The 27275-nt window shown below is 47.9% G+C and overlaps 1 protein-coding gene across 7 annotated transcripts; it reads left to right on the top strand.

Annotated features, from left to right (window-relative positions):
• The first annotated feature begins 209 nt into the window (after positions 1-209).
• On the top strand, positions 210-27275 carry LOC143785547 (hexosaminidase D-like). 7 transcript variants are annotated; one of them, XM_077274515.1, is made up of 15 exons: positions 5285-5431; positions 8786-8896; positions 9836-9926; positions 12192-12444; positions 16327-16436; positions 18538-18625; positions 21286-21450; positions 22046-22229; positions 22488-22559; positions 23485-23689; positions 24355-24437; positions 24512-24590; positions 25075-25176; positions 25585-25674; positions 26171-27275. In XM_077274515.1, exons 2-15 carry the CDS (start codon positions 8881-8883, stop codon positions 26361-26363), a joined length of 1731 nt encoding a protein of 576 aa, XP_077130630.1. In that variant the 5' UTR covers positions 5285-5431; positions 8786-8880; the 3' UTR covers positions 26364-27275. The 7 variants fall into 7 exon arrangements, 6 of the variants coding, with proteins under 6 accessions (XP_077130632.1, XP_077130633.1, XP_077130629.1 ...); XM_077274517.1 differs by lacking the exons at positions 5285-5431; positions 8786-8896 and adding an exon at positions 210-331; XM_077274518.1 differs by lacking the exons at positions 5285-5431; positions 8786-8896 and adding an exon at positions 1620-1749.

Here is a 27275-nt window from a genome sequence, read left to right as displayed (position 1 = left end):
ATTCTGTGGTTATTTATGATGGGTATTAAAAATATGCGCATAAACACGGTGCCTGTCGCCGCCAGTATTCCTTGGGAAGAAAGTTCATTTCTGGCACTTAAGTCGAATTCTTATGACCCTCGTCCAAAAATCACTTCTCTGGGCGGAGACCTGGCAGCGATCAGCTTCTCAATAACCGTGAGCATCTGCTCTTTTCGTGTTTTTTTTTTTTTTTAAAGAGGCTGGGAATGAAGGAAGAAGAAGGCGGCTTGTGTGTTGGAGCGACGACATCATCATCCATGGGAGAAGGGGTTAATAAGCAGGGATCAGGGATGGCCTCCGACAGTCCGTGGTAAGTGATGGTGAATGAATCAGAGGTGTCAAAATCAATCTGAAGGCCGGGATCAGGCGAACAGGTGAAACAATCCAACAATCCGGCGCCGGACAATAGCCGGTGACTTCTGCACATGGAGCCGGTGACTTCTGCAATCTATGTCTGCTTTTTACATCCACAATTAAATAAAAATAATATAAGGCCCAATATAGATTCTTATGTGATCGTTGCAGCGGATCCATTAAAAGCAGATGGAGTCTTTACAGCGTCCGTTTTTCCTGTAAGGCAACCATTGAGTTCTATGGATGAGTCTGATGGCCGAAACTCGCCTGAACGAGGCCTAAAACGACTGTCATCCTCATATTCCATGGGGATATTCACGTCAGTCGTTTTGTCTGCTGACCACTGATCCTTGTTTAAAAAAAAAACAGAGTCATCTCATGCTTTGGTCCATTTTTGCAGAGCGAAGTCACAGTAAATGGGTCCGAAAATAAAAATACGGACGACATAGTCTTTTTTTTTTTTTACCTACTGGTTGCTAGAAAAGGCCTGTGAAAACTCCATCTGGTTTTCTTTTTTGCATACACAATAGTAAAACAAGATCCAAAATGGATCCAACACTGATGGAAATCGGTCCCTTTTTTTTTTTTTGCAGATGCGATGTGTGAATAACACCAGTTTATCGCTATATAGAGTAATGTTTTATGAAGAATACAAGTCCTGCCGGGTCCTCTATAAAACTTCTACAGCTTTCTCATACACTCAGCACTTTCAAGTTTTTTTCTTTTTTTCTCTTTTTTTCTCTTTTTTTTCTCTTTTTTTCCTCTTTTTTTTCTCTTTTTTTCTCTTTTTCTGTTTTTGATCTTCTGGATTGCTTCTATTTCTTATGCGAGCACCTCCTGGATTTCATTCAGCTTGTCACCACTTACCGCTGTTGACCTTCGGTCTGCATACACAGGCTGTGCAGCTTACTTTTTTCTTTTGTCTTGGACTTTCAAGTTCTCTGTTTGCTGTCAGTGAATAGCGGGAAATTCAATATTTTACATTATTCTGTAATACAAGTGAATGAAGTGAGACAGACACAGGCAGACTCCTATTCATTCCCCGTGGTGCAATTAAGATAGATGTGAATGTGCCATAAATGTCCAAGTTGAGAATACCCCTTTAAATTAACCCTAAGGGCTGATTTACACACAGACAGATTTCCCCCCTGATTGACGTTATAACAAATCATCCTTTCTAGACCAACGCAATAATTATGGAATGCCCATTGAAGCAAGACGTCTGTTGAAATACTTGATGCCACCACTAGATGGCAGATTGATGCCATGGTCCATTTCTCTGCAGCACAGTGAGCAGCATAACCCCCAGCATCTCCTGTATCTATAGGGGTCTAGGTAGTGTCAGCCTGAGATCTGCAGACAAAAATCCTTTCGGTATGCAATTTCTTTCTCCATTCCACAGCAGAAGGTTTAATACTGTTTCTTATTATATCCAAAGGTGGAGATTCAGAGACAGATTCCTCCCATCTGTAAGCGCTAATGCACATAATTGGACGTAGGGGAAGGTTTCTGATTCAGCAAGCTGCCTCCCAGACCGAGAAAACAGCAGCGGTGCCTGAACCTCCTCACCTTACTTCCAAATTTCTATGTTCTATCCACCCATACCAAACACCCCGCAGGGTAATCGCCAGGTTGTGCACAGTCACCGACCTGATCTTTGGCACTTTAGTGTCTCTACGCCTATTGCAAAGCTTCACGTCCTGGTCGGGCACATTGAGAGTTGTAGTTTTACAGAAGTTGGAGGTCCACAGTTTGGAGACCACCGCTGTAAACTGTGTGAATGATACATTGACTTATTTATGGGGATCTGCCAACGGTCTACCCACAAAGGTGATGTCAGAGTCTATCTTTTCTGTAATCTGTACAGACGGATCATGGGCGAATCCACAACCGGGTTTTCTAAATGGAAACTTGTTAAAAATTGCTTCAAGGGTTAATGAGCTCGTGAATCCTATGTTATTACCATCTGTATGTATATGTATACATATATACTCTGCACACAGGCCGGTGACAGATAACGCAGGGCGTGTGCTTTTCAATGACTGCCAGTGATCGTCTCTCCAGTCCCCTGATCAGAGCTGGTAGTAATAGCGGTAATAAAAGCTAAGTATAGAAGCGCCAGCAAAGAAAAATCTTTGAAAACTTCATTTTCGTTGTTTAACGCTCCTAAAAAAAACAGCTTTAAAAGACGTCTATATAATCTAGGAATGTGTCCGTGTGTCGCTGGGTTATATGGACGGTTCTTATATATGTTTGTCCAAGAAAAATTGTGTTAAAAGACATTTTTCTTCTGCAAACGCGGGAGCTTCTGTACTTGGCTGTTATCTGGTGATGTCTCGCCCATCCTCTGATGACGCGTCTGCTCCAGGTAACCAGTGACCTTGTCTTTAGTATTGTTAGACAATGAAAATGTGGGAAGGTGGAACCCATGACAGGGGCACAATAGGCTATAAAAAATGGAGTAAGGTAGGGACTGACTGAGCGGGTACAGAGGAGAACATGGAGCAGAGACGATTGTTCTTGGGGTCGGGGGATCGGGAGAGAGAGCTGGCGGCCGAGTAATAGTTCGGGAAACAGCTATATAATTTGTCTGGGGGGATTGGAAAGGACTTATATATTGATACCCTATCCTCAGGATATCAGGTCGAAGGGGTCTGACACCTGGCACCCCAACCGATCAGCTACTCGGCTTCTGCTGTAAACAGTGTACAGCAGAAGCTGCTCGGCTTCTGCTGTAAACAGTGTACAGACGTGGAACCGCACAGTTCTGTACGCCACATAGTGGCAGCTCCCAGGTACTGCAGCTCAGGTCACTTTAAGGCTACGTTCACACGTTCCTTTTTTTCATCCTTTTTTTTTCAGGTCCTGTTTTGAAAAACCGCAGCTAAATTCAGCGCTGATTTTAGCTGCGGTTTTTGATCCTTTTTCTTCTGCGGATTCCACTGCGGGTTTCCAAATGCAGTTTCCTATTGGTGCTGCTGGAAACCCGCAGCGGAATCTGCAGAAAGAATTGACATGGTACTTCTTTTTTCTGCAGGCAAAACCGCTGCGGATTTGCCTGTGGAAAAAAGGATCGTCGGCACAGCGGGTCCTTTTTTCCATTGGGTTACATTGTACTGTAACCTACATGGAAAACTGCTGTGGATCCGCAGTGCAATTCCGCTGCGGATCCGCAGCAAAATCCGCACCGTGTGAACATAGCCTTATAGGAGCTGAGCTGCAATACCGAGAACGGCCACTACACAGTGTACGGAGCTGTGCTTTTCCTCCTCAGGACGCAGCCGCCAAGGGAGCTACAAACAGCTGATCGGTGGAGGTGGTGGGTGTCGGACCCTCACACATCTGACATTGATCACCTGTCCTAAGGATAAGTCATCAAGGTATATAAATCCTGAACCACATGTGGTTTGTGAGTTATTTTTAATTGACAATGGAGGGATTAGTATATTTACCCACTACGTAACGGGTATATTCCAGCGATTGCTCTGGACAACTAGATTTTGTATGATCAGTGGTTTCAGATTCTTAAAAATTCTTCCTTGCCAAAAAAAAATTGCATAAAAAAATGAGATTATGTAATATAAATTAGGTTGTGTTACACAGCTTGCACCTGCCTCTAACAGCAGTGACCTGAGCTGGCCCTGATCGTTGCTGCTAATCACCCACGGTGGCATTTAAAAGGTTCTGTTGTCCGTGCGTATGTGTTGGGGTATTTTTTATCCATTTTACTGCACTTGATTTTTTTTTTCTGTTTCATCTTTCAGTACATTATATGATCAAGTGAACAAGGTTATTCAAAACTACAACTTGTCCCTGCAAAAAAAAAAAACAAAAAAAAAAACAATAAAAAAATTTATGCCTATTGGAAGAAGAGGAAAAAAACGAAAGCTCAGAAATGAAAAATGGTCTGTAATTTAAAAAAAAAATCCTGTTATTCATCCTAGGTGCGGACCAAACCCTTGAATATATATTTTCTTTTAGTACAGAAAGGTTGTCAGAGAGGTGAGTGATGCCCGTAGGTGTTGCATACCGAAAAAACCCTGCAGTGTCACTGTTCCAGCATCCGACACCTAGCACTGTGCCCGAGTGCGCACTTACCGTGATCCGCAGTAAAGGTACCTTCACACTGACCAACTTTCCAACGATAACGATAGCGATCCGTGACGTTGCAGCGTCCTGGCTAGCGATATCGTTGTGTTTGACACGCAGCAGCGATCAGGATCCTGCTGTGATATCGTTGGTCGGAGCTAGAAGTCCAGAACTTTATTTAGTCGTCAGACCGGCGTGTATCGTTGTGTTTCACAGCAAAAGCAACGATGCCAGCAATGTTTTACAATGGTAACCAGGGTAAATATCAGGTTACTAAGCGCAGGGCCGCACTTAGTAACCCGATATTTACCCTGGTTACCATTGTAAAAGTAAAAAAAAAACACTACATGCTCACCTTCTGATGTCTGTCACGTCCCCCGGCGTCCGCGCTGCTGCTCAGAGCTTCCTGCACTGAATGTGTCAGTGCTGGCCGTAAAGCAAAGCACAGCGGTGACGTCACCGCTCTGCTTTAGGGCCGGCGCTTACACAGTGCAGGGAAGCGGATGCCGGGGGACGCGACAGGCACCAGACTGTAAGTATGTAGTGTTTGTGTTTTTTTACATTTACACTGGTAACCAGGGTAAACATCGGGTTACTAAGCGCGGCCCTGCGCTTAGTAACCCGATGTTTACCCTGGTTACCCGGGGACTTCGGCATCGTTGGTCGCTGGAGAGCTGTCTGTGTGACAGCTCTCCAGCGACCACACAACGACGAAACAGCGACGGCATCGTTGTCTATATCGCTGCAGCGTCGCTTAATGTGACGGTACCTTTAATCTAGTGACACATGTCTGTTTTTATCATGCACGCTGCACCGCAAGCTGTGACATTTCTCCAGAGCAGGAAATACGAGTTCTGCTCTGAACTTCCTGGTGTGTCCCTGTGATCTCCAGTGAGCTGACAGCGACAGGTCTGCAGCAGGACTTCCACGTTGTCATACCAGCACAGGAGTTCATGGGGGGGATCAGGTAAAGAGAACTACAGTACATCCTCAATTTCTGTGAAACTTTCTTGCACCGTTATCTGAAATGATAATGGGCTTCAGCCTGTGGATCTGCCTTGTTTTCATGCGACACTGTCACTCTTTTCCTTATAGAGTATTATCATATTTAAGGTCTTAATATTTTAACCCCATTTGGTCCAAATTCTATCCATTTCCCACCATTGATGTCCCAGGTTGTACCCCCTTAGGTATTTAGGTCCGGCAGTGGGCACCACAAACACCCCAAGTGATGTGTGTTTGCTTGTGCCCACAGCCGGACCTAAAATAGTGTCCAGTTGTGGGCACCGGAAACACCCCAAGTCACAGATGTTAGCTGGTGCCTTCAACTGGACCTAAATTAGGGTCTGGCTATGGGCACCATAAACACCCCAAGTTTCGGTGTATGCTGATGCCCACAGCCAGACCTAAAATAGGAATAGAATTTGGCAGATTTTTATTGAAGTATTGATTCCCTTATGGTAGGCTGTACCGAGAGCTGTCAAACTGATCTGATCTAGACATGCATGCTCAAACTTCTGATATGTTGTCAGTGGCCATTAAGGTAAGGGTTACCTTAGGCCGGCGTCACACTAGCGAGTTTTACGGACGTATGAGAGGTGCAGAAAATACGGATTGCATACGGTACAATGATTCTCTACGTCCCAGCTCCTATCTGCCGTACTTTACTGATCCGTATTATACGGTCTTGTACGGCCATAGAAAATCGCAGCATGCTGCGTTTGTCACCGTATTGCGCAAAAAAAAATCGCCAATGAAAGTCTATGGGGGTGAGAAACATACGGATTACACACGGACCAGCAGTGTGACTTGCGAGAAATACGCAGCGGTGTTCTATAGAAAAGCCGGTAATTCAATTGCCGGCTTTTTCTTTCTACTTCTCAAACCCGACATGATATGAGACATGATTACATACAGTAAACCATCTCATATCCCTTTTTTTTTTGCATATTCCACACTACTAATGTTAGTAGTGTGTATGTGCAAAATTTGGGCGCTGTAGCTTGTAAAATAAAGGGTTAAATCGCGGAAAAAATTGGCGTGGGCTCCTGCGCAATTTTCTCCGCCAGAGTGGTAAAGCCAGTGACTGAGGGCAGATATTAATAGCCTAGAGAGGGTCCATGGTTATTGGCCCCCCTGGCTACAAACATCTGCCCCCAGCCACCCCAGAAAAGGCACATCTGGAAGATGCGCCTATTCTGGCACTTGGCCACACTCTTCCCACTCCTGGGTAGCGGTGGGATATGGGGTAATGAAGGGTTAATTTCACCTTGCTATTGTAAGGTGACATTAAGCCAGATTAATAATGGAGAGGTGTCAATTATGACACCTATCCATTATTAATCCAATAGTACGAAATAGTTAATAAAACACACACACATTATTTAAAAATATTTTAATGAAATAAAGACACAGGGTGTTTTAATATTTTATTATATTGGTAATCCACCTGAAGACCCTCGTCCTGTAAAAAAGGTAAAATAAAAAATCAACAATATCCCATACCTTCCATCGTTCTGTCAGTCCCACGATGTAAATCCATCTGAAGGGGTTAAATCATTTTACAGCCAGGAGCTCTGCTAATGCAGTCGCTCCTGTCTGTAAAATGTTGTGAATGAATGTAATGCAGGGGAATGTCCTGTAGTTACCTTGAGTCGCGGTGATGCGCCCCCTGCTGGATGTCCTCATATGAACTCGAGCGTGGGAATTTTTCCCAGGCTCGAGTTCATATGAGGACATCCAGCAGAGGGCGCATCACCGCGACTCAAGGTAACTACAGGACATTCCCCTGCATTACATTCATTCACAACATTGTAGAGACAGGAGCCACTGCATTAGCACAGCTCCTGGCTGTAAAATTATTTAACCCCTTCAGATGGATTTACATCGTGGCAAAAAATAACAGATAGTTGACAGCACATCAGACACATAGATGCAAGTCCTAGTTCCACTGGACCCCCATGGACAGCGTACATACCAAAAAAGCAATGAAGGACAGCATCCAGTCCAGGTGAAATATCAAAATCAAATTCTTTTATTTGCCACGTGCAATGTTTCAACCACAAGGGTCTTTTTCAAGCCCCTTGAAAAAGACCCTTGTGGTTGAAATGTTGCACGTGGCAAATAAAAGAATTTGATTTTGATATTTCACCTGGACTGGATGCTGTCCTTCATTGCTTTTTGGGGATTTACATCGTGGGACTGACAGAATGACGGAAGGTATGGGATATTGTTGATTTTTTTATTTGACCTTTTTTACAGGACGAGGGTCTTCAGGTGGATTACCAGTATAATAAAATATTAAAACACCCTGTGTCTTTATTTCATTAAAATACTTTTAAATAATGTGTGTGTGTTTTATTAACCATTTCGTACAATTGGATTAATAATGGATAGGTGCCATAATTGACGCCTCTCCATTATTAATCTGGCTTACTGTCACCTTACAATAGCAAGGTGACATTAACCCTTCATTACACCATATCCCACCGCTACCCAGGAGTGGGAAGAGAGTGGCCAAGTGCCAGAATAGGCGCATCTTCCAGATGTGCCTTTTCTGGGGTGGCTGGGGGCAGATGTTTGTAGCCGGGGGGCCAATAACCATGGACCCTCTCCTGGCTATTAATATCTGCCCTCAGTCACTGGCTTTACCACTCTGGCGGAGAAAATTGCGTGGGAGCCCACGCCAATTTTTTCCGCAATTTAACCATTTATTTTACAAGCTACAGCGCACAAATTTTGCACATACACACTACTAATAGTAGTGTTAAATATGCAAAAAAAAAAGGATATGAGATGGTTTACTGTATGTAATCATGTCTCATATCATGTCGGGTTTGGGAAGGAGATGGCAAAAGCCGGCAATTGAATTACCGGCTTTTCACATATCTCGCGCTGAATTAAATATAAATACGGTATATATATACAGTATATACTTATTTAACGAACATTTGAGCACATAAATCCATTAGATGTCGGTTTTGCAAGCCTGCGAGAAAATCTCGCAGTACGGATGCCATACGGATTACATACGGAGAATGACATGTGCAAAATACGCTGACACACCCTGCCTACGGATGACATACGGACCACTATTTTGGGAACATTTCTGCGTATTACAGCCGTAAAAAAAGGACTGTATTTTCATACGCTGAGTGTGACGCCGGCCTTACTCTGTAGCCTTGGTGACACTTGCAGGATCTACTGGTAATCTAGATGAACACATACACACTTGATAAAAGCCAACTTCAGCAGGAATGGCCAGTCCTTTGATGTGTGATCAGACACTTGGGATTTCAATGGCCGGTCCTTATGTTTTCAGGGAAGATAATCCGATAGCAGAGCTTCCTCACAGAAGTTTTATCCCCTCTCCCCATTGACACAATCGCTTGCTCGGCCAACAGCTTTCTCACGCGCATGACCAGCTTAAAAGGTTTGTTCACCTTTAAGAACATTTTTTTTTATTTCAGTGCATATATTTGGGCCTAGAAATAGTTTTTGCAATTGGGTTTCATAAAAAACGTTTCTCTGTTTGACGTTAAGCTCTTTGTTTCCTGCACATTCAACCTTGATGTGGTCTGTTGTGATGAATCGGGGCTCATTAAAAGACAGAGAAAATAACATATCCGAATAGTCATGTTTATGGCAGAGTCCTGGAGGTGGTCTGACCTCCTTATAGTACCAATGGCAGGTAGCACCAAGTGACAGCAAACGGAGATCTTGTAAAGGGAACTGATAAGAAATGTACACAGGAAAACTGCAAAGCTTTATTATTCAACGAATAGCACTTAATTGCTGGAACCAGAATATCCCTTTAAGGGGTTATTGCAATCTTCGTGAATAGATATTGTCGGATAGTGCTCGTAGGTTCAAGCACTTTTGCAATTTACAGCTTGTTAAAATTTTAAGCCATTCTGGAGATATTAACACTTTCGTTTACAACTCGTTGTCGTGGAGACCGACCACCACTGATTGACAGCAGAAGGCGCACAGTGCTTAGATGCTCTTTTCAGATTGTAAGCTCTGTTCTGAAGCTGCTCAGGGTCTCTGGAACGCGCTGTTACCACCGAATCCCAGCTAGTGCTCACAAGCTAGACAGCAGTGGTGGTCAGTCTCCCAGGCAACGAGCTGTAAACAAAACAAAAGTGTTAATATCTCAAGAACGGCTGCAAATTTTAATAAGCAGTAAATTGCAAAAGTGCTTGTTTTTACTAGCACTATGCCAAAAATATCCATTTATGAAGATGGGGATAACCTTTTGAGGAGTTTTGCTAGCCAGCACATCCTATAGCCTCGTCTCCCCATATCAGTTTGCAGGTGCCGGCTTTGGTTTCACCTTTGTATTTGTTTCCATTGTTTCTTATTTCCGTAGAGATGCCTTCCATGAGGAGAATTCAGTATCTGCGCCTTGGCGTCCTGGCCATTCTGGTGCTGGCTTTGATAAAGTTTATGTATCAAGGCAGGTGAGTGATCTTCACACGCTATCATATGAGTTTCTCAGCCTTCGGCCTTTTCACACCTGATTTCAGAAACCAACCACCTTGGAGGCAAGGAAATACGCCAGCCGTTTGTAAAGTCTCCTGCTACCCTATGTAAAATGTATATTATGTGCCCATTATAGAGCTGGTGTGTCCTTACTGGGCCCCATCAAGTTCCCAAATTACAAGGTGTCCCACTAGCACTCCCAGCAGTCAGCTGTGGGACAGATGTTTAGTTTCCCTACAGCTCCCCCGCAGGAGAAGTTGAGTATTACTACACAGTGTGTAGTCTGTGGACCATCTTCTTCAACCGGCCCTCGAATCCCGGCATCCTGGGGGCCACTTCTGATTACTAGACCTTGCGAGACGTCATAACATGAGCTTAGTAATCAGAAGAGGCCAGCCGTGGTTGCCATACTAGGCTCCTGCAAATCTTTTTACCGAACACTAGATAACATTAGAGAGCAACTAAACTTTCTTATACATTTTTTACATTTAGCAGGCACTTGATTCATCTGCAGATTGGTGGGGTCCGGGTTCTGACCCTCCCCCCCCCCCCCCCCCCCCTGATCAAGCAATGGACCCCCAATAAGTAGGCAGCTCAGCAGACCGGAGCGCACAGGCGGACCAGAATAGAAAGCAGGGGCTCACTTCTCGGGGGTCTATTGCGTGATCGGAGGGGATTTTAGGACCTGGATGCCCACCAATCTGCAGGTGGTTCAAGTCCCTGGTAAATGTGAAAAATCAAGAAGAAAATGTAGTTATTTACTAATTCCCGTTTATGACGAAGGACCTTTATGAATAAGGCGGCCAGCATTGAGGTGTAGATAGGTATTTCATGACCTACTGCTATAGGTCTGGATCTGTATGTTCTGGCCCTGGGAGAACGACTTGTTGGTGCCCACTGGGAACACATCATGCAATGCCAACTCTTTCTGTAAAATGGGGAGACCTCCTGGAGGGGTTGGCAGGAGTCGGGAAAGAAGGCTGCCGGAGGAGTCGGGAAAGAAGGCTGCCGGAGGAGTCGGAAAAGAAGGCTGCCGGAGGAGTCGGGAAAGAAGGCTGCCGGAGGAGTCGGGAAAGAAGGCTGCCGGAGGAGTCGGGAAAGAAGGCTGCCGGAGGAGTCGGGAGAGAAGGCTGCCGGAGGAGTCGGGAGAGAAGGCTGCCGGAGGAGTCGGGAAAGAAGGCTGCCGGAGGAGTCGGGAAAGAAGGCTGCCGGAGGAGTCGGGAAAGAAGGCTGCCGGAGGAGTCGGGAAAGAAGGCTGCCGGAGGAGTCGGGAAAGAAGGCTGCCGGAGGAGTCGGGAAAGAAGGCTGCCGGAGGAGTCGGGAAAGAAGGCTGCCGGAGGAGTCGGGAAAGAAGGCTGCCGGAGGAGTCGGGAAAGAAGGCTGCCGGAGGAGTCGGGAGAGAAGGCTGCCGGAGGAGTCGGGAGAGAAGGCTGCCGGAGGAGTCGGGAGAGAAGGCTGCCGGAGGAGTCGGGAGAGAAGGCTGCCGGAGGAGTCGGGAGAGAAGGCTGCCGGAGGAGTCGGGAGAGAAGGCTGCCGGAGGAGTCGGGAGAGAAGGCTGCCGGAGGGGTCGGAAAAGAAGGCTGCCGGAGGGGTCGGAAAAGAAGGCTGCCGGAGGAGTCGGGAAAGAAGGCTGCCGGAGGGGTCGGGAGAGAAGGCTGCCGGAGGGGTCGGGAGAGAAGGCTGCCGGAGGGGTCGGGAGAGAAGGCTGCCGGAGGGGTCGGGAGAGAAGGCTGCCGGAGGAGCCGGGAGAGAAGGCTGTTAGCCAATTTATCATCTGAACCATTGCTCGCCCTACAGCTGTCTATTGTTTGTGGGGCTCCTGAATCACAAGTTTCGGGACAAGTGTTCGTTCTAGGTCATCCTAATGCCTTTTTATCGTTATTATTATTTTTTTTTATTATTATGTTTTTCTTCTATAGCGCTATCATATTCTGCAGCGCTTTACATACATTACCACTGTCCCCATTGGGGCTCACAATCTAGATTCCCTATCACTATGTCTTTGGAATGTGGGAGGAAACTGGAGAACCCGGAGGAAACCCACCCAAAAACGGGGAGAACATATGTCTGTATGGACAGCATTGTTTATAGCAGCCCTCCATTAGACCGGGCAGAGGAAACAGTAGACTTTATGTACCCCCCTTGTGGTGACGTTTGGGTTCACACTCTGTCCGTCCAGCTCTCTAGCTTATCAGTTTGTACTTGTGTTTGAGCAGATATTGTTCTCATTTTCTTGCCTTCAGTCCTCCCCAGGTGACACAGGACATAAAGGTAACAAGCAGGGTTGACTCGTTTTGGGGTGCGAAAGTGGAAAGTCCGATAGACCCAATTATCAAGGACCTTGCACCGGAGCCGCCACGTGAGGAGGATACAGTCCTTCAGTCAAAGACGAAGAAAGTGGCCGGAAAGATGGTGAAAGATTTCAGTCATATTGAGATGAAGCTAGTCCACCTGGATCTGAAGGGAGCGCCCCCAAAAGTGTCCTACTACGAGCAGGTGAGAGGACCGGCTTATATAGTGTCCTGGTATTTGGGCTGCACCCATCGGAAGCTTCACACCACGTGGTGACCAGTGATTGTGATGCCAAATGGTGCGGCCGTTGGGCGTCGGGTCTTGTCTCTCTGTTGTGGGATTTGGGGTAAGTTTTTCTTCCTAAATTTAATTATAGGAAATTTGATTAATAAAGCAAAATTGGGAACAGCCCAGGGTGACTGCGAACCAGCTGGAGGCCAGAGATGCCACAGGGGATGGCACCATGGCGTACGTCTCAATGCGGAAGGACAAGACCGAGGCACACCTGTCGTAGCGAGCACAACAAGGCTTACAGATCCAGCCGTTCCAAAGCCCAAACCTGCACCCAGCTTAAAATAATACCCCTAATAAATCCCCTTAGTGTTCCTACATAGTTTAATATCCCTTATATGGCCTCCATGCAGTATGACGCCCCTCTTAGATATTGCTGCACCCACACTGCCCCCTACACATTGATGCCCTCACATTATTTATCCCAAAACTGTGTGATGCTTCCAATGTGCCCCCAAAAAAGTATGATGCACCTACATAGTATAATGCCCCCTTACACAGTATCCTGCCCCCACGAATCTCACCAGTGCACAGTATTATGACCCCCACAGTCCTCCCACACACAGTATGATGCACCCACACAATATGATATGCCCTAGAGTACCCCCACAAAATATGATGTCCCTCAGCCTCCTTCTCACAGTATGATATCTCTACAGTTCTCCTCCACACAATATGTTGCCCCCACATTCCTCCCCACAGTGTGATACCCCCTTAATCCTCCCCACCACACAGTATGTTATGTTGCCCTCCTAGCTCCCTCCGCACATCATGATGTCTACACAATCCTCCCCACCACATAGTACCATGCCCCCACAGTCCCCTCCACACAGTATGATTTTACCATAACCCCTTCCCCACACAGTATGGTGCCCTCACAATCCTCCCTACCATATAGTACGATCCCCCCACAGCCCCCTCCAGAGAGTATGTTGCCCCCACAGGACCCTTCAAACAGTATGATACTCACCCAGCGACCATTACTGTCTAATGCCCCCACAACCCCCTCCACACAGAATGATGCCCCACAGTGCTGATTTCCCTCATAATTCGGTGCCCTCCACTCCACCAGGAGCTGTAATAGATAAATACCTCTCCCCTTTTCCACAAGGAGCAGAGCAGATCCCTGGGTCTGTCCCTGGCGCAGTAAGTGACATCATTGCACTTCTTGTGCCGAGCCTCAGACTGCAGAGGTGAATGGTGGAGAGGAGAGCTGACGGCTCCCTGCTCCACCATTTCATTCAACTGTACCAGCATCCTAACAGTACTTGCCTCCGACCTCCCGGGACAGTGGGACAGCCCCCTAAATCTGGGAGTCTCCCCCGGTATCACAGACAGTTGGGGGGCACGGTCCGGTTTGGGGCTTATCAAGCTGCAGATCCTCAGGAAGCCATTGGTCTTCTTTTCCACAGCTCCTCAGCCTTAGTAATCAGATTTCTGTTTCTTCTCCTCCCGGCCAAAGTCTTTTCCTCCAGTCCAGCTGGAGCTGTGTGTTATCACCCTAGACCACCAGGGATGTTATCATTAACCCCATTACTACCCTAGACCACCAGGGATGTTATCATTAACCTCTCCACTACCCTAGACCACCAGGGATGTTATCATTAACCCCTTCACTACCCTAGACCACCAGGGATGTTATCATTAACCCCATTACTACCCTAGACCACCAGGGATGTTATCATTAACCCCTCCACTACCCTAGACCACCAGGGATGTTATCATTAACCCCTTCACTACCCTAGACCACCAGGGGTGTTATCATTAACCCCTTCACTACCCTAGACCACCAGGGATGTTATCATTAACCCCTTCACTACCCTAGACCACCAGGGATGTTATCATTAACTCCATTACTACCCTAGATCACCAGGGATGTTATCATTAACCCCTCCACTACCCTAGACCACCAGGGATGTTATCATTAACCCCTTCACTACCCTAGACCACCAGGGATGTTATCATTAACTCCATTACTACCCTAGACCACCAGGGATGTTATCATTAACCCCTCCACTACCCTAGACCACCAGGGATGTTATCATTAACTCCATTACTACCCTAGACCACCAGGGATGTTATCATTAACCTCTCCACTACCCTAGATCACCAGGGATGTTATCATTAACCCCTCCACTACCCTAGACCACCAGGGATGTTATCATTAACCCCTCCACTACCCTAGACCACCAGGGATGTTATCATTAGCCCCTTCACTACCCTAGACCACCAGGGATGTTATCATTAACCCCATTACTACCCTAGACCACCAGGGATGTTATCATTAACCCCTCCACTACCCTAGACCACCAGGGATGTTATCATTAACCTCTCCACTACCCTAGATCACCAGGGATGTTATCATTAACCCCTCCACTACCCTAGACCACCAGGGATGTTATCATTAACCCCTCCACTACCCTAGACCACCAGGGATGTTATCATTAGCCCCTTCACTACCCTAGACCACCAGGGATGTTATCATTAACCCCTCCACTACCCTAGACCACCAGGGATGTTATCATTAACCCCATTACTACCCTAGACCACCAGGGATGTTATCATTAACCCCTCCACTACCCTAGACCACCAGGGATGTTATCATTAACCCCTCCACTACCCTAGACCACCAGGGATGTTATCATTAACCCCTTCACTACCCTAGACCACCAGGGATGTTATCATTAACCCCTCCACTACCCTAGACCACCAGGGATGTTATCATTAACCCCTTCACTACCCTAGACCACCAGGGATGTTATCATTAACCCCTCCACTACCCTAGACCACCAGGGATGTTATCATTAACCCCTTCACTACCTTAGACCACCAGGGATGTTATCATTAACCCCTTTAATACCCTAGACCACCAGGGATGTTGTAATTAACGCTTTCACGAGCTTACATTTTCTTTACACTATGCCACCAGGGATATTATAATTAACTCCACTACTCTATACCACTGGGAATGTTATCATTAACCCCTTCACGACCTTAGGCTTCAAAGGATGTAATCATTAACCTTTTCACTACCCCAGGCATGTTATTATTAACCCTTTCAGAGCCTCTCCAGGGCTCAGCACCCTCATCTACACATCCTTCCCAGACAAGCTGTGTTTCGGGTTTCCATTCAGATGAGGTTTGGCACATGGAGAGGTAGGGGACATTAGTGATAGGGAGCCTCCATGTCTGGGTCACCTTGATGGGGTTGGAGGCTTTTACGCTTTTTGATCAAAAAATGCCAAGTACGCACCTCACGTTTTTAGCGTTGACAGCAATAGTGCGTCCCTGCGCTGACGCATCGTGCATGTACAGATCTATGTCTGACCCACAACGGCCGGAGATTGTGTCGTGCTCCAGGGGCGGCCGGCGCTGACAGTCCTGACCGACGTTCTGCAGGAGGCAGCGGCTTCTAGTTCACAGCTGACAGATACATAGAAAACAGTAAACCTGGAGCAGAGGACAGAAGTGCTGACTCCGGTCCATCCACACAAAAAACTGGTGTGTCCATCTCTGCAGCCGCGGCTGTGTCAATTGTGATGTTCTGCAGCAGCTGTGACGACTATTAGTCACATCTTCAGAAGCTGGGTAATCTGTTTTGAGGTTCTGCAGCAGCTGAGGTGTATATTGAAAGCTTGTACACCAGCTGGTGTTTCTATTATGAGGTTCTGCAGCAGTTGGGGTTGTGAAGTGGCTGCAGAACCTCTTTGTAAATAGAACGCTGACGATCATGTCCGTGGCTGATGTACAGAGGGCCCGTAGCCCGGTGACCTGCTGCCTTTTGTCTCCTGTTAGATGTTCCCGCTTCTCTCCAAGCTCGGGGCTAACGGCCTGCTGATTGAATACGAGGACATGTTTCCGTTCAGTGGAGAATTGTCCGTCCTGAAGTCTCCGTATGCTTACAGGTGAGGGGCCGTAGTCACAACCCGCGACCACCTGGCCATCATTGTAAAGGGGGGCAGCCAAAACTATTGTAATGAAGGACTAGAGTCTACAGAATGTGCGTGCATGCTGGGAGATGTAGTGTCTGAAGGCCAATGGCACAATTGTACTAGACACGTAAAGGTCTTATACAGTAATGACTGGGGGACAGCGAAGATCTCCAGTGCCACAGTATAAGCAGGATACAGCAGAGCAGACTCCAGTGCCACATTATAAGCAGGCTACAGCAGAGCAGACTCCAGTGCCACAGTATAAGCAGGCTACAGCAGAGCAGACTCCAGTGCCGCACTATAAGCAGGCTACAGCAGAGCAGACTCCAGTGCCACAGTATAAGAAGGCTACAGCAGAGCAGACTCCAGTGCCGCACTATAAGCAGGATACAGCAGAGCAGACTCCAGTGCGGCAGTATAAGAAGGCTACAGCAGAGCAGACTCCAGTGCCACATTATAAGCAGGCTACAGCACAGCAGACTCCAGTGCCACATTATAAGCAGGCTACAGCAGAGCAGACTCCAGTGTCACATTATAAGCAGGCTACAGCAGAGCAGACTCCAGTGTCACATTATAGCAGGCTACAGCACAGCAGACTCCAGTGCCACATTATAAGCAGGCTACAGCAGAGCAGACTCCAGTGCCACATTATAAGCAGGCTACAGCACAGCAGACTCCAGTGCCACATTATAAGCAGGCTACAGCAGAGCAGACTCCAGTGTCACATTATAAGCAGGCTACAGCAGAGCAGACTCCAGTGCCACATTATAAGCAGGCTACAGCACAGCAGACTCCAGTGCCACATTATAAGCAGGCTACAGCAGAGCAGACTCCAGTGTCACATTATAGCAGGCTACAGCAGAGCAGACTCCAGTGTCACATTATAGCAGGCTACAGCACAGCAGACTCCAGTGCCACATTATAAGCAGGCTACAGCACAGCAGAGAGCAAAAAGAGGAAAAAAATCCAAAGAGATAACTTTATGTCTTTATATAAAATTGCTTTATTAAAGTGCAAATGTCAGGAGGCAATGGTGACAACATAGTCACCCAAATAATAGTATTAAAAACAAGTAACGGATAAAGACACCCGGAAACAACAGCTGCTGACCCGAAATAAATAGATGTTTAGTGTCACCATATACATTTAAGGGTCAATTATTACCAACAGGGTTAAATGACCAATGGCTCAAAGGCCCATCTACAAACTAACCCACAGCCATAGAATAGTATCACAATATAACCTATCAGTTAGTGTAACATTAATATGAACATAGAGCAAGGCTTTAATAGGGCAGAAAAAGCAATAAATAAGTACATCACCCTGGAGATCTTGTAACAGGCAGCTGCAGCATCCTGGTGTCCGCCCCGACGCGCGTTTCGGAACCCTTCGTCAGGGGGCAGTATAAGCAGGCTACAGCAGAGCAGACTCCAGTGCCACATTATAAGCAGGCTACAGCAGAGCAGACTCCAGTGTCACATTATAGCAGGCTACAGCAGAGCAGACTCCAGTGTCACATTATAGCAGGCTACAGCAGAGCAGACTCCAGTGCCACATTATAGCAGGCTACAGCAGTGCAGACTCCAGTGCCGCACTATAAGCAGGATACAGCAGAGCAGACTCCAGTGCGGCAGTATAAGAAGGCTACAGCAGAGCAGACTCCAGTGCCACATTATAAGCAGGCTACAGCAGAGCAGACTCCAGTGTCACATTATAGCAGGCTACAGCAGAGCAGACTCCAGTGCCACATTATAGCAGGCTACAGCAGTGCAGACTCCAGTGCCGCACTATAAGCAGGATACAGCAGAGCAGACTCCAGTGTGGCAGTATAAGAAGGCTACAGCAGAGCAGACTCCAGTGCCACATTATAGCAGGCTACAGCAGAGCAGACTCCAGTGCCGCACTATAAGCAGGCTACAGCAGAGCAGACTCCAGTACCACAGTAATCCAATGTGTATGGGGGTCCTACGGGCCCCTAGCTGTCACATGCTCTGACTCCCTCCTGGCTGTGATGCTTTTGGCCCTGTCATTAGACATGGCCGCCTCTGTATCTGACCCGACTCTCCTCTTGCAGTGAGGACGACCTTAAGAACATTTTGCACCTTGCAGAGATTAATAACCTGGAAGTGGTGCCGCTGGTGCAGACGTTCGGGCACATGGAGGTAAGACACGGGTGTTGTGGGGTGTTGTGGGCTGTGCCCCCCGCCGATATCATTATAACGAGGGCAGGGCTGCTTTATGATCTGCATTTTAGCACTACAGGGCGTCGGTGTGATACTGCACGATAATGGTGATGGCTGGGATCCACTATTGTGCTGCATAGTAGGGATATTTAAAGGGATAGTCCAGGATTACAGGTATACTGCTACTCCTGCACTATCCCTTTAAATATCCCTAACATGTAGAGTCTGCGTTTCCGCAGCCGGGCTCTGATTCATGCTGTCCGTAATTTGTGCAGCGTGAATCAAGTGACGGGTCCCCTTTAAAGAAATGTGAGAAAACATGGAATGCTGGGAAGTGTAGTTCAGTGAAGAGATCAGCGCGGGGGGATTAGCCATGTTCTGCTCCTTCTTGGGTTTATGGAAGCTCGTCGCTACATAGGGCAGTAAAACGCTCAACTTTCATCCACATATACAAGGAACATTGCAGGGAAGTGAACTTTGATTCGGTGTACAAGTTCTCCGTGGGCAGCCACAGCCGCTGCAGGATCAATTACATATGGAAATCAAACTTTTTATTCCCCTGCGATGTTATTTTTCAACTTGCATTTTACTGCCCTACTCACTGCTGCACTTACCGTACTTACTGGCCAAAAGTCTCCTAACATGCTGACTGCCTGTAGCCACCACTAGAGGGCGCTCACTGCACACCCAGGTATTACTGGGCTGTATGCAGGCGGGTGACTGGAGAGTGATGGGCCCAATGCAGAATGCTGGTCAGGTGTATGGGCCCCTGTACTGTCCTGAATCCTATAAGGACATGCAAGTTGCCCCCTCTCCCATTATGTAGTAATGTCCCCCTTCCTGGGGTCCTTCCTGGTATATATGCCCCCCATGCTGGGCACATACTAGTATATATATTTCCCTTAGTATATATGTCCCCCATCCTGGTATATATGTCCCCCATCCTGGTATATATATCCCCCATCCTGGTATATATGTTCCCCATCCTGGTATATATGTTCCCCCATCCTGGTATATATGTTCCCCCATCCTGGTATATATGTTCCCCCATCCTGGTATATATGTTCCCCCATCCTGGTATATACACTCACCGGCCACTTTATTAGGTACACCATGCTAGTAACGGGTTGGACCCCCTTTTGCCTTCAGAACTGCCTCAATTCTTCGTGGCATAGATTCAACAAGGTGCTGGAAGCATTCCTCAGAGATTTTGGTCCATATTGACATGATGGCATCACACAGTTGCCGCAGATTTGTCGGCTGCACATCCCAAAGATGCTCCATACAAGGCAGGATGGATCCATGCTTTCATGTTGTTTACGCCAAATTCTGACCCTACCATCCGAATGTCGCAGCAGAAATCGAGACTCATCAGACCAAGCAACGTTTTTCCAATCTTCTACTGTCCAATTTCGATGAGCTTGTACAAATTGTAGCCTCCGTTTCCTGTTCTTAGCTGAAAGGAGTGGTACCCGGTGTGGTCTTCTGCTGCTGTAGCCCATCTGCCTCAAAGTTCGACGCACTGTGCGTTCAGAGATGCTCTTAGGCCTACCTTGGTTGTAACGGGTGGCGATTTGAGTCACTGTTGCCTTTCTATCAGCTCGAACCAGTCTGCCCATTCTCCTCTGACCTCTGGCATCAACAAGGCATTTCCGCCCACAGAACTGCCGCTCACTGGATTTTTTTTCTTTTTCGGACCATTCTCTGTAAACCCTAGAGATGGTTGTGCGTGAAAATCCCAGTAGATCAGCAGTTTCTGAAATACTCAGACCAGCCCTTCTGGCACCAACAACCATGCCACGTTCAAAGGCACTCAAATCACCTTTCTTCCCCATACTGATGCTCGGTTTGAACTGCAGGAGATTGTCTTGACCATGTCTACATGCCTAAATGCACTGAGTTGCCGCCATGTGATTGGCTGATTAGAAATTAAGTGTTATCAAGAAGTTGGACAGGTGTACCTAATAAAGTGGCCAGTGAGTGTATGTTCCCCCATCCTGGTATATATGTTCCCCCATCCTGGGCCCATACTAGTATATATATTTCCCTCATTAGTATATATATCCCCCATCCTGGTATATATATCCCTCATCCTGGTATATATGACCTTATTCTGCCGCTGTATTAAAATGCATAGAAAAAAAAAGATTCTCCTCCCCTTCCCTCCGCCCCCCGCCGTGCAGCATCTTCCTCTGAATCTGGCAGCTGACTTCAGCATACAAGCGATGGGGAGCACATGATGTCACTGCCATGCGCCCCCAGTTACGTGCGTGCTGACGTCAGCTGCTGTCCTCTCTGCTCTGCAGTACACTTCATCTGCATGTCCATGCATACCCATCCAGTTGAGGTTTGCATTGGCGGCCCCTCGCCCACACGGGCCCCTCGCCCACACGGGCCCCTCGCCCCCACGGGCCCCTCGCCCCCACGGGCCTGGTTGTGACCTCTACGAGCCGCGATCATTACACCCCTGGTTCTATGTATAATATGTATGCAGTTAGCTCCTGATCTCCCTCTTGTGGTGGCTTCTGGTAGTGCAATGCCGCCTTTACTGCTAATTTTGCAGGCTTGAACAGTGGGCATGTCAGTCCCATGTTGGGTAACAAACCATCGTATTTACCTAAAATCTCCATTCTTTACAGTATGTCCTGAAGCATGAGAAGTACAGAAATCTCCGAGAGGTGGAGCGTTACCCCAACAGCCTGAACCCTCACAATGCAGAGACCCTGCTGCTGATTAAAGCCATCCTCACCCAAATTCTCGAAAAGCATCCAAAAAGCAGTTGGGTCCATATTGGATCGGATGAGGTGAGAGCTTCCACCTAAGCAAGGTGCTGTGCGATTACATTTGCAACACTGCCGTAAAGCGTACTCAATACGGTACAAATTTTTAAATGAGGCCCAAATCCAAAATAGTTTTTAGCATTTGAGTAAAAAAATAAAAAGTGGCTCTGAAGGTGTCCATCCTTTAAGCAGTAATAAACATCGTAGCTGGATATGTCTGCTGTAAATCTGTAAAAAAAAAAAAAAAAAATCTTCTAAAATTTTTTTCCTCTAAATAGAGGGAAGAGGAGGGAGATGCAGCTGCAGCCGCTATAGCTGAGCGTTTTGGGTAGAGGAGGGTGAGACTGCAGGTTGAAGACATCTTATTGGTCAGTGCACACGCACTATGATAATTAAAGGGGCAGTCCAGGATTAGAAAACCATGGCCATTTTCTTGCCATGTCCTCAGGCTAAGTGTAGTATGGCAGATAAACTCCATTGACTGCAATGCAGCCAAGCTGTAATACCGGACTCAACCAGTATACAGATGTGGCGCTGTTTATGAACAAAAGCAGCCGTGTCGTTACAAACTGGACAACCCTTTTCAAGGGAGACATTATAATGACATTCACAACTTTAGGTTTACCACCTCGGGGAAGGACAGGATTCCAAGTCCTGGCTGAACAGTAATAAAGGAGACCTGAGCAAAATGTTCCTCAGTCACTTGAAGAATGTGGTGGACTTCGTGTACGCTCAGTTCCCCGATAAGAACCAGCTGATGTGGGACGACATGCTGAGATGGCTGAGCATCGAGAACATTCAGGGTGAGTGGTCCCTTACCTAGTTTTACGTGACAGCCAATCAGAGGGTGGTGTGGGTGGGGCTATAACACACTGTTGCCAATCAGAAGGTGTTGTGGGAGTGGCTAGGACACACTGCTGCCAATTAGAGGGTGGGGTGGGAGGGGCTAGAACACACTTCCAATCAGAAGGTGGTGAGGGTGGGTCTAGAACACAGCAGCCGCTCAGTTCTGGGTGGGATGGGAGGAATACCCGCACATGACGTTGTTCCATCTCTTGCAGCCTCTGGGATCACTCAGCGCGTGTCTCCAGTCCTTTGGATTTATCACAGCAATTTTAATATGGTGCAGATAGGTAAGTCACAACGTGATCACATCCCCGCAGACGTGGCGGGTCGATATAGACGGACGATGTACAGTAACGGGTCAGAGCCGCCATCAAACGTCTGCAGAGCGGAGATCAGGTCACAGCAGCCGATGGGCAGCACAGGTGCCAGAATGCTGCCGCCCGCAGGTAGCAAAGGTGCCAGAATGCTGCCCCCCGCAGGTAGCACAGGTGCCAGAATGCTGCCCCCCGCAGGTAGCACAGGTGCCAGAATGCTGCCCCCCGCAGGTAGCACAGGTGCCAGAATGCTGCCCCCCGCAGGTAGCACAGGTGCCAGAATGCTGCCCCCCGCAGGTAGCACAGGTGCCAAAATGCTGCCCCCCCGCAGGTAGCACAGGTGCCAGAATGCTGCCCCCCGCAGGTAGCACAGGTGCCAGAATGCTGCCCCCCGCAGGTAGCACAGGTGCCAGAATGCTGCCCCCGCAGGTAGCACAGGCGCCAAAACACTGCCCCCCGCAGGTAGCACAGGTGCCAGAACACTGCCCCATGCAGGTAGCACAGGTGCCAGAACGCCGCCCCCTGCAAGCAGCACAGGTGCCAGAACGCTGCTTTGTCTCTGGTTCCTGTTTGGAGCCGGCGCCCATGAAATGCCCAAAATTGCTCCAATCTCACATTCAGACATTTTTCTGACTTGTTTTGTATTTCTGGTATTAATTATTAATTCCTTCACCTAATGAGCTCGGTGGAGATTTTCTTGCTTTGTGCCATCGTATATTAAGCCGCTTATCGCTCTGATTTGCGTGTAAGGAGAAAGACTTGGCGCCATCACTAGCGGTCGCTGATTGTACCCCTCAGTGGCAGCGTTGAGGGTGTCCGGCCTTACACACGGGGTCGTCCCTGCCGGCCTCCAGGAACATAAAATGTTATATCTCATGTCTTGTATCTCTATTCCCAGAGTCCTTTATTTCTAAATATGAGAAGAGCGGATTTACAAATATTTGGTTTGCGAGCGCCTTTAAGGGGGCGTCCTCCACAAATCAGATGTGGACCCCGATAAACCTGCACGCCAAGAACCACCAGGAGTGGGCGAAGGTCGTGAAAAACATGAGCAAGTTCCCCAAGATCCACTACAGCGGCATCGCCCTAACTGGGTGGCAGAGGTCAGAAACCACGTGTGTGCATGGGAAGATAGGTGGCGGGCGTGCTTAAAGGGAATGTCCACCACTGACATGGTAATAATGTGTGCTCCCTTTACCAATGCCCCGCTCTCCTCTACCAATACTGCACAGGTACTCGGGTCTCTGTGACTGCTACAACCAGTCACCGACAAGACACCCCCGGGGCCACTGATTGGCTGCAGTGGTCTTTGACTGTCTGAGCTCGTCTCTGCACATTCTGCTCCTATGGGCACTCTCTCCTAGGCTATGTTCATACTGCGCTTATGGCCTGGACGGACGGACACTCTTTATCCTCCGTCTGACATGTAGACCCCTACAGACACATTTGCATAGGACTGCATGTACGTCTGCAATCTGCACGGGTGTAGGGCAGCAGACGCCCGCTGTTATCCGACCTTTGATTTCTAGTGGGAGGGTGAATAATAAGGGGCAGGAAAGTGGTCCCGAAGTTTCGGAGCAGCTGCGGAGCCTCTGGTCCATGTCTGGGTGCAGCGGCGGTCACGGTCCTAGCAGTGCTGTAGTGCTCAGCGCTCTGCTTTACGTCCGGCACTGACGAGTGTAACCTGTGATTTGCTATGTCGTGTTCCCGGCAGCCATTATGGAGGCGCTCCTGTCACCGGGTGATTGCTCATTGTCTGTCTCTGCAGGTACGACCATTACTCGGTGCTGTGCGAGCTGCTGCCGGTGGGCATCCCTTCCCTGGCCGTGTGTCTGAAGACCCTGAAGTACGGTACGTGCCTGCGCTCATCTCATGGAGACGCGGCGCCGTATTGGCAGCTCCGTCACTTCTCTTCTCCCACACAGGACAAATCACCGAGGAGGCCAAGAAGGACATCGCTCACATCCTGGGATTCAGCAACATCAACGTGGAGAAGAACATCTGGTAATGAAATCTTTACCCTGTCCCCGACTTATAGAAAGTCTCCGACGCCCCTCACTGCCGAATCGGGGGGATGGGGCTGGTGACGTCAAGTCTGCAGATACTGACCGGGCACGTGCCTGTTCACACGTATCTGGAGATGTGATGATGTTGGCGCTGCCCGTCCCCGATGTGAGCGGCACAGGAGAGCCCCTTTAAGGCGTTAGATGAGTGACAGGTCACACATTTCCCCTCTTCTGTCGAGTTTATGACATTGTCGATATCTTCATCCGCATCACAGACTTGGACTGAGCAACATGGCGCATGCGCAGACCCGGCGTGCCGCTCATTGCCGCCTGCAGCTAGGAATAAATAGTGGATAGTTGATAACCTGTTACGGCTGGAAAGCCCCTTTAAGCAAGGCTGTGATGCCAGACACTACCCAGGAACAAAGGCTTATTACTGGACGACCCCATTATTGCACTAAATCTAATTTGGTTCCTCTCAGTGAAGGGACCGGTGCGTTTCCTGGAGCTGAAATTTATAACATGGTGAAGAAAGTCCACAGTGAACTGAGGAGGAAGGTTCGCGAAATCACAGAGGAGGACAGGTGAGAGGTGAGGCCGGTACGGTGCCCGGGGGAGGACAGGTGAGAGGTGAGGCCGGTACGGTGCCCAGGGGTGCCCGTCACAGGTACATAGGGTAGTGCCGATGCTTTCCTTCTCCTAGGGCATCAGCACTACCCGGGCACCGCCTTGGCACATGTTTTGCATGCCCGTACCTTAGTAAAGAATAGGGGCCACCGTAAGAGATGGACGGAGACAGGACTGGCCGACCCCCCCCCCCCCCCCCCTACCTTTAACAAGCCGTGCAACATAGCCGAGGATATTACATTGATTTATTGTGGCACAGCGGGGCCCCATCCCAGAGTTTTCTCATAGGGCCCCATGATTACGCCTATTCTTTCTAGCCATTATTACGTCACGTTAACCCTTTGTGCCTCCTTCTTCCATCGCAGTGAAATCAGCAGCTGGTTCTCGCGTTACCACCGGAAACACCGATTTGCCAACCCGCACAAAATGGAGACGTTCAGCACAAAAATCATAAAGTGAGTCCAGAATCAGACGCTGACAACGGACCAAAATAATAGACAAACCGACGGCTTATACCGAGTACGAGCTGTAATCCCCCCGACGGTGGGCCGTCCCTCCAAGGGTCTCGTCTCCTTGAAGAGGATGTCCCCACTAAATACATTAATCACATATCTGCAGGATAAGCAATAAATATATTATCACCAGAGGTCCGACCATTGGGACTCCCACTGATCCCGAGAACGGGGGTCCGAATGTCCCTTATGTGAAAAGAAGAGGTAGGGAACAGATGCGACCACCCCTCCATTCACCTGAATAGGGCGGATAGCAATTTCCGCTCCTATAAAAGTGAATGGAGCGGTGGTTGCGCCTGTGATCACTGCTTCTTCCCTCACCCAGGGGAATTTATGACCCCCGTTCTCGGGATCAGTGGGAGTCCCAATGGTCGGACCACCAGTGATAACACATTTTCTTCCACCTAATAGAATTTTCTTCACCATCTTCTTCTTCCAGAGCCAACGAAGAATGGGAATCCCACGTCCAGGCCCTGCGATCCGAGCTGGACGCCATCTACTTCCCAGACACGGTAGAGGAATGGATGGAGGAGAACGTGAACCCGTACATGGACGCCCTGCGAGAACTGACCAAGGACTTCCAGGAGATCCTACCGCTCTATGCCCGTCCTAAGGTCCTATTGAAAAAGTGAAGGTGACTAGAAAATTGGATTTTTTTTTACAATCGGAAAAGGGTTAATCTTCCGCAGAATACCGGACCGATCCGAAGCGCTGCCTTACATAGGACTGATTGGCGGGGGCTGGGAATGGCCTGTTTTCATATACAGTGGGTCTCAGTATTCACTATCTATATGGGAAGAGCCCCCCGGGGGTCCTGACTTGTGAAATGTGATATTCTGCCTTATAGAGGATCGGGTTATTTCATGGTAGCGTTGTCTGCACACAGGGAAGTCGGCAGGGTGCCTTGGATCAATGTGATGTCCAACATTGTTCTCCCCCCCCCAAAAAAAGAGCAAATAGGTATGATTAAAAATCTCCTGTCGTTTTGTGTCAACAGCTCCTATGCATTTCTATGTGTCTCCGTGGTAACAGACTACAAACAAATCTTGTGTAGTCTGACAACGCCTTAGAACTGGGAACTGCTCCTTGATAACGTAAATGTGCAGGATTGGGCTTGGATTTGGACACTTGGATTTGGAGCTGTATACCCAAAACGGCAAGAGATTTTTAAAAATAAAAGACTATTTTTATGATTATTATGGTGGTCCGACACCCGCCACTCCCACCGATCAGCTGACATGAACGGTATACAATGCGGAACACCACAGATCTGTGCACAGCGGCCACCAATATAAAAAAAAAAGTGGACAACCCCTTTAATCCCAACACTACAGGTACACAGGTTATCTAATTTCATAGGGCATTAATCAGCCTATGCGGTTTTTCTTTACCTGGCCCAAAAATTGCTCAGAAACTGCAGTTCTTATCTTCTCTGCTTCTTTTATTTTTATTATTTTTTTCATTAATTGAAGTAAATTATGTACATTTTCATTCTGTTAATGTTATTTTGTGCTCTTTTAAAATAAAACATATTTTCTTAATTA

This window comes from Ranitomeya variabilis, chromosome 7 (assembly GCF_051348905.1).
Source record: "Ranitomeya variabilis isolate aRanVar5 chromosome 7, aRanVar5.hap1, whole genome shotgun sequence".
Taxonomy (NCBI): domain Eukaryota; kingdom Metazoa; phylum Chordata; class Amphibia; order Anura; family Dendrobatidae; genus Ranitomeya; species Ranitomeya variabilis.
The sequence above is the reverse complement of the archived record's forward strand: the minus strand, read 5'-3'. Positions and strand labels throughout refer to the sequence as shown.

Excerpts from the sequence above, each read along its gene's own strand:
- LOC143785547 (XM_077274514.1), top strand. The coding sequence starts at position 2,175 with ATGGGGATCTGCCAACGGTCTACCCACAAAG. Across the intron at positions 9,927-12,191 it reads AAGTTTATGTATCAAGGCAG|TCCTCCCCAGGTGACACAGG; the intron begins GTGAGTGATCTT and ends TCTTGCCTTCAG. Across the intron at positions 24,438-24,511 it reads TCTGAAGACCCTGAAGTACG|GACAAATCACCGAGGAGGCC; the intron begins GTACGTGCCTGC and ends TCTCCCACACAG.